General features: G+C 34.9%; 1 protein-coding gene across 7 annotated transcripts in view; it reads right to left on the minus strand.

Annotated features, from left to right (window-relative positions):
- Positions 1-1,688: 1,688 nt before the first annotated feature.
- The window catches only part of APC (APC regulator of WNT signaling pathway), a 117,211-nt gene continuing 105,923 nt past the window's right edge, over positions 1,689-12,976 (minus strand). For all 7 annotated transcript variants that reach the window (XM_074281439.1, XM_074281435.1, XM_074281437.1 and 4 more), the window contains 2 exons: positions 11,344-11,558; positions 1,689-9,121 (listed from right to left, as the gene is read on the minus strand). In XM_074281439.1, coding sequence (XP_074137540.1) covers positions 2,545-9,121; positions 11,344-11,558 — 6,792 coding nt within the window. In that variant the 3' untranslated portion in view covers positions 1,689-2,544. The remainder of the gene's footprint in view (positions 9,122-11,343; positions 11,559-12,976) is intronic.

The following is a 12,976-nucleotide window of genomic DNA, read 5'->3' on the forward strand; positions in this document are numbered from 1 at the left end:
CTATAGAAAAATTGGCCACCAAAGTCATTTCTCCTCTGCCTCTAGGGATGCTCTGGATATACGTTATTCTCAATGTGAGGAATTTATATGGTTGTTAGTTGCTTGTGTCTCCTTGACCATTAAAAAAAAAAAAAAAAAAAAAAAAAAAAAAAGATCAATTTTCAATTCTTTTGTAACCTTCTCCTCCTTTGAGAGATTTTAAAAAAATCCTTGCATACCTTTGAAGTTGTTTTAACCACCAGCTGTATTTCTCTTTTGTTATTCTTTGTGTAGAGTCGAAAAGTGGTTGTTTTGTCAGCAGTGATGAGGCTCTACCAGATCATTTAGAAATACTGGCAAATTTGTTCCATTTGCATGTTTGTTATCCATATAGTTTCAATTGGATCTCACCCTAGACTTTTTGCAGCCTTAGCTACCTGCCTACTTTTCAAGGCTTTTAAAGGCATGTAGACCGTAATTTTATCAACCTCATCCAAAAGATTTTACAAATGGGATTGGGCTCAAAACCAGGTTGCCCTTAGCTACCATGCCTATGTTTAATAAAAAACCAAGTATTTGCTGTAGTGACACATGGAGACTCAGTTTCATTTGAATTGTTTTTATAAATGGTTAAACTTCACTAGGATTATGGCAATGGATTTCTCTTTTTGTATAGAAAAATGCAGGATGCTATTTGCAAAAATTTGTATTATAATTTGCCAGTTAACATTGTCAGTTTTTCCTTTTATAGTAATATGAGATTATGTAGAAGTAGTTCAGAGTAAAAATGTACTAATAAAATGTTTAAAAATAATCATAATCAAAGTGAATTTTCTTTTATCTATTTTTTTTTCCCCAGAGTTAACATCATTTGAATCGAGTAGGAGTTTTTTCTAACTGGGCAGGTAGGTAATTCAGTAGATAGTATGTTGGGCTTGGTTGGAGTCAGGAACTTAAGTTCAAATTTGGTTTCAGATACTAGTTGTGTGACTCCAAACAAGTAACCTAACTTGTTTCTCAATTTTCTCATTTGTAAAATAGGGATGATAACAGCAACTAACTTACATTATGGTTGTGAGGATCAATTAAGATTTGTAAAGCAGTTAGCATAGTACCTGGATATAATAAATGGCCATATAAATATTAACTATTATTCTAACTTCCCAGAACTTTATCCTTTCTTCTAATCTGATAATGATTCTGACTGTTCACTCTTTGTAATTAATGATTTCATGTTCCAGCCAATGATATGACTTCAGACACAAATGATTCTGAAATGAATCCCCAGTAATTATCTCCTGTTCAATCAATTTCTGTTGTTTGGAAAGTATTGTTTTTTAATAATAAATATAAAATCAAATTAATGAATTCTTTAAATTCAGAATTCTACTAAGTGAATTTATTTTAAGTGAGAGATTCTTTATAATGAAAGATTACCTTTCAGAAAACAGTAAAAATGGAAAAAAAACTATTAAACAGCAAGAAACATTGGTAAACACTTTCAAATCTTATCATACAAAGGAACATAGTAAATTTAGGAATAAGTGCCACTGCATAATCTATACAGCTTTCTTCAACAAGCTGCTTTAATACAGCAGGAGAAATTTTACTCTAAATGCATAGGGCTTGAAGAAACTGCATATAAGCTTTTAAAATGACTAAGCAAATGTGAAATAAGACCCTTCAAATACAGATTTCAGTAACACACATTTTACATACAGCAATAATTTATTCTAAATTGTTCATTTAGTTTCTTTTGAGACACAACCCATGTCTCATTAATAAAAGAGCAGCCATCTCAACCTCAAATACCAGAATATACAACAAGTTACAGCATAGCAAAAATTAATTCTACCTACTTTCAGATAAAATCTAATTCAGGTAAAATAATTTCATTCAAGGTTTTATTGTTACACAGATTTTCTTTCTTTTTTTTTTTTTAAGAGCACAAACTAGTGTAAATTTTTACACCATACCTATCTATGCACATTATGTGACCACGGAACTGTTAATCATTACTTCAGAAATTGAACCATCAGTTTCATTCATGCAGAAGAGCAAGCTGGGAAAATTTGTTCATCTGGAACCATATTACTGTGAATTTCACAGTCACATGATTAATTTTTGTTTTAGTTGGACTCTTGAGTATACTAAACTGAGTTTTTTTTGCATAAATACCAATTTTTCCCTGATGTAAATTTAATAATTTTAAATCTAGAAATGATTGATACACAGCAATTATATTGTACCCTCTATCTGTAATGTTCATTATTTTAAGACAAGCAATAATTAAAGGGTCATGGTATGGGATGCTACTTAAATACATGTAAAACATTCTGTACAAATATACTTGCTTTACCAATTTTCCTCTAAACTATCAAGTGTCCCTCCAAAATATGACCAGTGAAGACAAAGTATACTATTAAATATGGCTTCCAGAACAAAGACCCTCTCGCAAGAATCAACCTATTTACAAAAAATTATTTTTTAAGTTTCATTTGAAACAAAATTTCTACATAATGGTTGTAAATAATACATAATTTTCTTTGTTTAATTTTATTTCTTTTAAACAGAAGTTACCAGGTAAGACCCAGAATGGCGTTTAGGGCTTTGAGCTCCACTAGACTCTGTGTTTTCAGTTTTTGAATCTCGCTTTTTTGTGCTGTTATTTACTGGTGTAGGGATCTGTGATGGGCGGGCTGAACTGCTATCTGCACTGCTTTTCCTAGGACTTGGATTGTAATTGAAAGGTGTTACCCTAGCAGCAACAGTTCCACTAGGTGAACTGTGCTTGCTTGAGTTGGTAGAACTGAATGGTGTACGCTCAGCAATAGAACTTTCACTAGTCTCTGGTGTGGGGACAAGATTTCCTTGTACTGATTTTGTCTCAGTAGCCTTTTTGTCTGGGCTATCTATCTGAATGAAAGAATTCAGACGGTTTTCTAAGCCTACAGTACGAGCAGGAGCACTATTGCCATTACTCCCATTTGCTTTTCCCTGATTATCTTTTGAATCTTTATTACTAGAATTAACTTTCTCTGAAACAGTGTCAATCACTGGGGGTGTGTTTCCAGTAGGAGATCTTCCTGATCTAGGGTTATTAATGGGACAATCCTCAATTCTTACCCACACGTCTTCTGTCTTGGAGACAGCAGGTGCCATTTGATAAATTAAAGTCTTTGAATCGGCACCATTTGTAGCACCTGAGGAAGTAACCTGGGAAACACTACTTGTAGGAGTCATTTCATTTTCTTTTATTTTTCTCCAAGTTCCTTTTGCTGGCCCTTGGTTTTCTTTAGTCTGTTTTGTTCCCAAAAATGAGCTCACATGTTTTTCATCTTCACTTTTTGCCTTTTCACTGGATTCTGATGAAGCAGAGAGAATTGAAGAGGAACTTCCAGTTCTTCTCCAAGTGCTTACACGAGGAAGTGATGATGAATGCTTACTGTGTTCACGTTTCCAAGTTCCTGACCTATTAACTGGAAGTCTAGAAGGGCTCTCAGAATGGGAGCGAGCTATATCATGGCGCTTTGTTGATCTTCCATCATTAAATTCTATAGCAGGATTAAGATTAGGTGGGAGTTTCCGCCAACCACCAGTCTGAATGGATGAATGTGTAGATGAAGACATATCAGGAAGGGATGGACTTAAAACTGGAGTTTGTACCTGGGATCTAGTAGGAGACTCTGGTCTAGAAGATGAAGACAAAGATTCAAATGATGCAGACTCTTCTAATTTTCTCCTCAGTGTTGGGCTTGGAGTTTCTTTGATGAAAGTTGACTGACGTACCAAAACAGGTCTTTCTGATCTGTCAGATTCACTTCCACTAGATTTGGTTGAAGACATTCTAGAAAGTTCAACTTTTTTATTAGTTCCATTGCTGCTAGTTATTTGATTTAGTCCTTTGGAAGCAGATTCACTTCTGGGTATATTACTGGCATTCTTGGATAAACCTGTTTGTTTATTAAGGTTTTGCTGGCTCATCTGTCTTCCTGGAGATGTATATGACATTTTCCCTGAACCGGAGGACTTAGTTGATGCAGTACTGGGGGATGATGTCCGGGGCAACTGAGATAATTTGTTAGGAGGACTTATTCCATTTCTACCAGGAGAAATTGAGTTTCGTCCTGGAGACTGCATAGGTCTACTCAATGGCTGCTGGGATGGTCTTGAAGGAGTTGAATCTCTAGATCCTGATCTAGAAGGTCCTTTACTTGAACCACCTGGTTGGGATGTCTGCCTGGTCAAAGGACTTAATTCTGATTTCACTGCTGGTTTACCTCCTCTAGGAGAAGTACTAGATGCTGGGCCCTCGCTGGGACTTTTGGAAGCTGGGGTTTTGAGGGATGGTCCCTTTTTGGAAACTGGACTTGTACTTGAAGAGCTATTTCGGATTCCTGGAATGTGAATCATTGTCCTTCCTCGAGAAATTGAAGGCATGTTTGTTTGCAGGGGTTGTTTCAAGTGGCTTGAAACTTCTGAATTAGAACGAACTTTTCCAGTGATCAAACTTTTATAAACTTTCTTTCCTCCTTTGATTCCTTTATTTTCAGACTCTATTTTTTTAGTTTCCAATGTACTTTTCTCACCTGGCTTTAGAATTCGTGGGCCTTTGTTACTTGTAAAGGGTTTTTCCTCTTGATCAGGTGTAAGATGAAATGGTGATCCAAGAGAAATTCCTGACTTTAGTGAAAGAATGGAATCAGAATCAGATGAAGCTTGTCTAGATAAACAAGCAGCAGCAGCAGCCTGATGTAAACTACTCACTATAGAATTTGCACCTTCTTGAATAGCTTTCCAATCAAAGTTTTCTGAATCAGGAGAAAAACCATGTTCTGAATCGGGTCTCTGTATATCTCTTAAATCTAATGTCAAATCTTCTGCTAATATACCATCCATGTTTCTAGGACTAGGTTTTTCATCATCACCTTTGAATCTTGATGGCCTTTTCTTTTTTGGCATTGCAGAACTGATACATTCCTGCAAAAGGTCATCTTCAGAATCTATGCTAAGAGAACTAAGTGAACTATTTCTTGAAAAACACACTGGGGTATCTTCAACATGGAATGATTTAGGAGCATAGCCTGATGTCTGAGGTCTACTTGGTTCTACCTGTGAATCAGGTGGCTCAGTCTGCTTAGTAGGTTCACTTTCTTTGTTATTGTTATTTTCCTGGTCAATGTCACTTAGAGAACTCAGAGATGAATTTCGAGAAAAACAAACTGGGGTGTTTTCAATTGCAAAATTCTGTAACTTTTCATCTGTGGCTGCTCCTCTGTCTGGCAAATCTTTGGATGGTTGAGGAAAAGTAGACTGCTTTTGCAGCAAAGGTTTAGCCTGATTTCGCTCTATTGGTTGTTTTGTACAAATCTGTGTTCTGTTACTTGACTGTTGGTTTGATGCTAGCTCTATATGGTTATTAACTTTAGCTTCTGTTTCCTTAGTTTCTTTTCCTTTCAACTCTGCCTTTTCCCTGGAAAGGTCAACATCATCATCATCAAAGTCAAGAGAACTCAAAGAATCATTTCGTGAGAAACAATAAGGAGTTCCCTCAATAGGTGTATAGTGATGTGGAGAATCAAAAGTAAAGCTTCCTCTCACACGCTCTTCATTATTTGGAAGCTTATCAATAAAGTCTCTTGGATTGTTTTTCAAATTCAGTTTCTTTGCGTCCTTGTTATCTGAGTAAGATCTTTCAACATTCAAATTTTTTGATTCTGCATTTTTTCTTATACGAGTTCTATATTCAACACTTTGTGGCATTGGTTTTACTGGTGATGTAGGTTTCTTTTTCTCATTGTCTAGTGGGCTTTTACTATTTCCAGATGAAGATGTTGATGCTTGTTGAATCTGATCCATTATCTTCTTCACACGGAAAGGCTTATGACTCTTTCCTTTAGGCATAGCTGAATTAATACACTCAGCAAGGATTTCACCTTCTTCTGTTTTATTGTCATCTAATGCAGAGGTAGTTATATTTGGAATTTTTCCTGTTTGAATGTCATCTGTATTTCTGCCTTCTGTAGGAATAGTATCTCTTTTTTCAAACTCTAATTGTGCTCCTGCCATGCCAGTATTCTCAATAACAGCCAATTCATTTGGAGGTGATTCTATTGTGAGATCACTTAGAGATGTAGCTGTGGAAAAGTTTATAGGTGTGCCTTCTACGCAATATACCCGTGGCATATCATCTCCAGGAGTAAAACTAACATGTTTTTGAGCTTGCAGTCTGTTTTGTGAAGGAAGAAGTTTGTACACAGGCAGCTGACTTGGTTTCCTGGCCACTGGAGGAGGTATTTTTGAAGCAGCTTGTGAGGGCTTTTTGGCTTTACGTGAAGATTTCGTTGGCATAGCAGAAATAATACATTCTTCTAATATTTCAATATCATCATCATCAGAGTCATCCAGTATATCTTTCTCAGATTCAGTAGGTTTCTCTGCCTTTTTCTCCTTATTTTCACTTACATCTTCTAGTTGCTCTGGCTCTGTTTCATTTCCATGGTCATTTTCCTGTACAGGGGGCATTATTCTTAATTCCACATCTTTTTGTATAAAAGGTTCATCAAGGCTCAAAGCACTTAAACTAGATGAACAAGAAAATCCATCAGGAGTACTTTCTGTAGCAAAATGTAACAAGGTGTCAGCATCAGGCAGCACCTGGACTCTCTGAACTGCAGCATTTACAGCAGCTTGCCTAGGCCCATTTTCTCTCTTTTCAGTGTTAGGCAATTTACTTTTTGTTACCTCTCTCTTAGTTTGTACAGCTTGAACAGGAGGTGGGGTTTTACTTCTACTTGGTGGCATAGTTTGTCCAGGACTGTCTGGAAGGTCACTAGGGCTTATGATGCCACTTACCATTCCACTGCAGGGTTCACTTTGAACAGAACTTGCAATTGAACGACTCTCAAAACTATCTAGCGAGCTGACTGAAGTACATCTGCTAAACATTAGTGGAGTCTCTTGAACATAATGCTCTGGGGGACTTTTAGGTGTCTGAGCACCACTTTTTGCTGGAGACTTGGCACCTGAAGAAAACTCAACAGCTTTATGTCTGGCTGAATCTGAAGGAGATAAACTAGTAGTTTGGAGTCTGTTGGCTTTGGTTCGAATGTGTTGTGATGTTGATGGAACTTCACTAATTGTATCATCAGTTGACACACTTCCACTGTTTTCTTTCAGTTCGGCTATCTGTAGATTATTAGAAGTCTCTGTCCCTCGGGTTGTCTGATCCCGTCCTATTTCATCTTCAGCAGATGACAAAGAAGATAATGAACTACATCTTGAAAAACATATTGGTGTATCTTCCACACAGTAAGTCTGTATTGTTTCCTGATTAATAGAAGCAGCTTTACAAGAAGCAGTCTTCTGAGTCTGACCACTTCTATTCTGTGCTGAACTTGGATGAAGTTGATTCTGCCTTTTGGTACTAGCTGAAGCAGTTGATGTATTCCCACCACTTGAAGAGATGTGATCTGTTTTATTGCTTTGTACAGATGAACTCTTTGAAAATGAAAAAGAGGGCTTCTGTGAGGAGGGAGTAATATCTGCTGCATATTTTAAACTATAATCAATAGGTTGATCCACATGATGTTCTTCTTCATTATATTTTATGCTATAATTTGTTGGTCTGTCTTCTTCCTCATGCTGTTCCTCTTCAGAATAACGTTCACTGTAGTTGGTTGGTTTATCTTCATCATAATCATCTTCATGACACAAAGACTGGTTAACTTTCTGATTAAGTCCATGACTTGAATTAACTCGATTTTGTTCTGATCCATTGGCTCCCCTTGATCTATATGGAGAGACACATTCTTGCTGTCCAAAACGTGACTGAAACTTGATATGTTTGTCATCAGTGCTTTCACTATAAGCAGAAAAGGATGCGTTTTGACCCCTTGACTGTCTCTGCTCATTTTGTTTGATTTCATCTTCTATTATATGTTTTGGTCTTGCCCATCTTTCATTCTGTGAAGGACTCTGTCTTCCAGAATTTAACTGTTCATCTGAATATTTAAGGCTATAATTTATTGGGGTATCTAATTCTTCATCATTATCATCCATATGATTTGCACTATGAATTTTATGAGCCAAATCAGCAGGATACTGTCCATAACTACAAAATTTACTTTCATCATCCCCAGAATAGGATTCAATAGAGGGCTTCATTTGACCTCTTTTACCATAGCCATCACTACTACTAACACTATTTAAACTATCATTTGAAGATCTCTTGTATTCCATTTTGCCATAAGGTATAGGACATGTTCTATTTGAATTATCTGATTTGGGAAAGTTATAAGTGTTTGAATGTGCAAGGGTAGCAGATGCTCTTCTCAATGTGCTCCTGTCTTCTGCTATACAATGTAATTCTGTTGATGATCCTGAACCTTGATCTTCTTGTGCATGAATTCCCGATACTTCTTCCATGACTTTAGCAATTTGGGCAGTAGCAGTAGAGATCTGCAATCCAATTCTCTTTGAAGAATTTCCAGAAGTTTCTGTTGCTGGATGAAAGGTGTTTAGTCCAATTCCTCGTTCTCTGTCCAAGCTCCGGTCTTTTTCAGATCGAGCGCTTTCCAAATTTGTTCTTGATGAAGAAGATGCTGGTAAGACTGTAGTATTCAAATATGGTGAAAGTACTGTCATATTTCCAGTATTAAAATTGTCTGACCTATTCTCCTCATGACGATTAATATCAAAAGCATATTCACTATATAAATTTTGTTTATGCCTTTGTTTATTACGATGAGATGTCTTGGGACTTAAATTGTCAATATTATCAAAAGTCTCAGATAAATGTTGAGCATCTAATTCTGCTTCTAGTGCTTTCTGCTTTCTGACATGAAGAGATGGCAAGCTTGAACCAGGAGACATAATATTGGCATCCTTATATTTTGCAGGTCTGTTTGCCATAAGGTTTCTCAATGCTGCTGCACTGCCCATAGCAATCATTTTGTGCTTTGAGTGAATTAGATTCTTAAGCATACTAACTGCCCCCATATCCCATAATGCTTCTTGGTCTTTAGTATTTCTTGCTGAGAGATTCCACAAAGTTCCACAAGCATTGCTTACTATTGTCAAACTATGAGACTTTAAGTGCTGCAACAAGGTTTGTAAGCAACTATTTTCTCTCAATATTTGCCTAAAAGAAGAAAAAGAATAAAGCAAACATTATTAAGTTTAATTTAAATAATACATATAATAATATAAGCAAAATTTTTAGTTTGGGATTCTTATCTCTTAAAAAAGTGACATTAAGATTGTTTCATAATAGGTCAAGTAATCTCTGAATTCCAAAAAAAAAAAAAAAAAAAAAAAAAAAAAAAAAAATCCAACAGCTCTTCAGTTGGTTTCTTTTTTCCCTAAAGCTACCTTTTAAAATAACCTTGACTAGATAGGTCAAAGAACAAGTGAATATAAACATTCTGTTCTACCACCTCACCTCATTTCCTCAAAGCCCATTTTTCTTCTTTTGAAAAGTGGATACTATTTAGTATATTAACAAATACCACTTCTTTCAAATTTAAGTACAAGAATATCCTTCAAAATCACATAGTTGATTATTCCTACTACATAGGCCTAGGGGGAAAAGTATGTTTGTACACAGGGTAAACCAGGGATTCTGAACTTCGTGTGGACTTTTAAAAAAATTATTATTTTTTTTTTTTGATGGGGCACTGGGGTTAAGTGATTTGCCCAGGATCACACAGCTAGGAAGTGTTAAGTGACTAAGGCTGGATTTGAAGTTTTTCTGACTTCAGGACCAGTGTTCTTATCCACTGAACCATCCAGTTGCCCCTAAAAATTTTTTTTCAAGTTACATTTGGATATAATTGATTTCCTTTGTAATATTATGTATATTTTATTTTATGAATTTTAAAACATTATTATGACAAGGGGTTCCTAGCCATCACCAGACTGCCAAAGGCATGGTAAAAAAGAAAGGTGGGAAAGGAGCTAAAAAGCACCCCTGGGCTAATAAGCTATCTTCATTTCTTTGAAAGGGTGGGGAAAATGGAAAGGCAACCCTCTATATGTGCTATACCAAGAATTCAATGAGTTATAATATACTGAGGATTTTTAAGTCATAAATTCCTAATTTTTTTCAGAGATGTGGAACCCCATTATAATTTCCTTCATTTTATAGACCTGCTCTTTTTGGTACTAAAGAAGTGCTGTATTAGAAGAAAAATGTATTATACACACACATGCATACACACACATATGTGCGAATAAAAATAACATGTTCATAGAAATACACACACCTATGTTCAATTTATATATATATATATATATATATATATGTTAATGTGAATTAAAATTAGCTTTATTTTGAGAATTTTTACTCTCTTTTAGAAATCTCTTTGGAATAACTAGATAATCTCCCTGCCAAGATCCAGAAACCCCTGCCCAAAATTCTTTGGTGCAACTGACTCTAGGATTGTTATTCTTTAACAATTAAGAAGTAGATGAATGTTAATATTTCCAAAGTCAGTGGCTTTTTGACTTGGTTGGTGAGGATCTACTCGCACAGCCATCTCCAACAGGTGGATAGCAGATGAATATTCTGAACCTGGTCTTTTCTCTCAAGTGCAGTAAGTTTGAAAACAGACGCTAGATTTATAATATATTACACCAGTGAGTCTACAAGTATCTGCACTCTGGAAGGATATCATTCCTTACACCTTTCTCTTTCCCTCATTTCCCCAAGTGTATAACAGAGGGGTTTTTAGGTGCTCCTTAAGTCTGAAATAAACATTCTGACATTCTAGCAGTCTTACTAACTGACTGTATTCAGCATTTAGGTTATATGAAATTATAATCATCAGTAAGAATTTGAGCCATTATCCTCAATAAGATTAATCATTTCAGCTTCTGATAAACTTTACTAATAGGATCAAGTATCCATTTTTTTTTTTTTTGCGCTAATCATTATATTTTTTCCTCCTATACACTACATGCTCCAAATGTCTTCTTTTTTGGAGGTTGGGGGTACAGCTTTAGATCCTCTCATGAAAACTTAATTTAATTCTATCTTTTCAAGTTCTATGAGCCTCTGAAACTATAAAACATCCAGTTAAACAAGTACTAGATAAAAAAGCAATTTTGATGATATTAAGTTTGTAGACCAAGTGCAAATATATAATTTCATTTAAAATAGTTATGGAGGCTCACAGAGATTGAGATTAAGTGACTTGCCCTGTGGAGCAAGGAGCAAAATTTACATTTTCTTGACTGCTAGTTCTTGTATTCTTTTAATACCATGCTTGAAATAAATAAATATTATTCTAGTGAATTAAAATTTTTATTTAAATTCATTCTGAAATATGCACATATATATACAAATATTATTTATCTATATACCTGTGTTCCTCATTTGTGGCTATCAAGCTAGACACATTCCGCAATATCCCACCTCCACTCTCAATGATGGCTAAAGTATTTGTTTGGCTCCGGTAAGTTAGTGTGCCAACCAAAAATGCAAGAGCACCATCAACAGCACAGATATCAGCTTTATTTTCAGTGCAATGTGCTGATAAATTCCATAAGGCACTCAGTACGCTTTTGAGGGTGGATTCCTATAAAGAAATAGAATACATAACATCTAATCAGAAATAAAATTTGTATCTTAAAGCTTATAATTGTTTTCTTTAGAATGATATTTATCCACATTAACTTTCCCTTTCCTTTTGGAACACATTTAAAACCTTTGGATTTTTTCCTTTAAGATATTCATTTTTGAAAATCTAAATAATTTGAAAATTAAAGGGGAATGGGAATTAAGAGATCAGTAAGTCAAGAACATTCATATTTTTAAAAAACAAAAAAAATTATTAAAAATTATTAAGGACCATAGCAATCTAAACATTAAGTAGTTCTATAAAGGACTTTCTTACAAAGGGCTTAAAATTATAAAACATTGTAAGATAATAAATGTATTCATATAAGCATGAAAGCACTGTTGTCAGGAAAATAATATAAACTGATAAAACAATGATAAAATACACCAAGAATACAAGCTAAGTTATGGTACTCACAGCTATATTCTAAGTATACAAAGAGACTATAATGATTGGTGAATGATTGACCTTAGATTTTTCATTAACTATCAATCCCTCAATAAATATTTACTAATATTCGTAACTACTCATAACATTTAATCAGATATAAATGGGCATTAAAATTTATTAAGAATTTGTTGTGTGCAACAAACTGTGTTGGGAAAGTTAAAAATTTAGATGAGGCCTGGTTCCTTTAGATAAGATAAATCTCACTAAATTTGTAATTTAGTGGGGTTCTAAAAGACCAACTAGGATATTATGAATACACAAATGTACCCAATAATTGCAGTAGAGTTGCAAAGGTTATTATTGAAGATCAAAGGAAAGATTATTAACATCAACTGTGTGGCACTGGGAATTTATTTTTAAGATAAGTTGGATTTTGATAGGTAAAAATGGGAAATGAGGGTTATACTCACTGAGTATAATATGAAAATATTATGTTTTCTGAGGGGACTGCTAGTTCTTTAGTTAGGCTGAAATATAACATATATATAACATATACACATGTAATATGAGAAAAGGCTAGGAAAACAGGGTGGCATTATGCTTTGGAGAACCCTGAATGGCAGAAATAGGTTCTAAACTTCACTTGGAAGGTAAGGTAGATCCAGTTTTAAGCAAGGCTTCAGTGTTCAAGTTGAAGAAAAAGCATCTGAAAAAAATGTGGATCAGTAAGTTACAGGGAGGATGATTGCCACATAATGGAGGAAAAGTTTGATGCTATAAGAAGGATGGAGTTGCTTATCTTTCAAAGAATGAATGAGACAGAACATGATGAAATGCAAAATGAATAATCTTGATTACATTAGTTTTGCACCAAAAATCCCAATGCAACCAAGATAAGAAAAGCAGAAAGCTGAGAAACAATTTTTACAGCAAGTATCTCTGATAAAGGGCTCATCTCTTATATAGAAAGAGGACAGTCAAATTTA

This window comes from Sminthopsis crassicaudata, chromosome 1 (genome assembly GCF_048593235.1).
Source record: "Sminthopsis crassicaudata isolate SCR6 chromosome 1, ASM4859323v1, whole genome shotgun sequence".
NCBI classification, from domain to species: domain Eukaryota; kingdom Metazoa; phylum Chordata; class Mammalia; order Dasyuromorphia; family Dasyuridae; genus Sminthopsis; species Sminthopsis crassicaudata.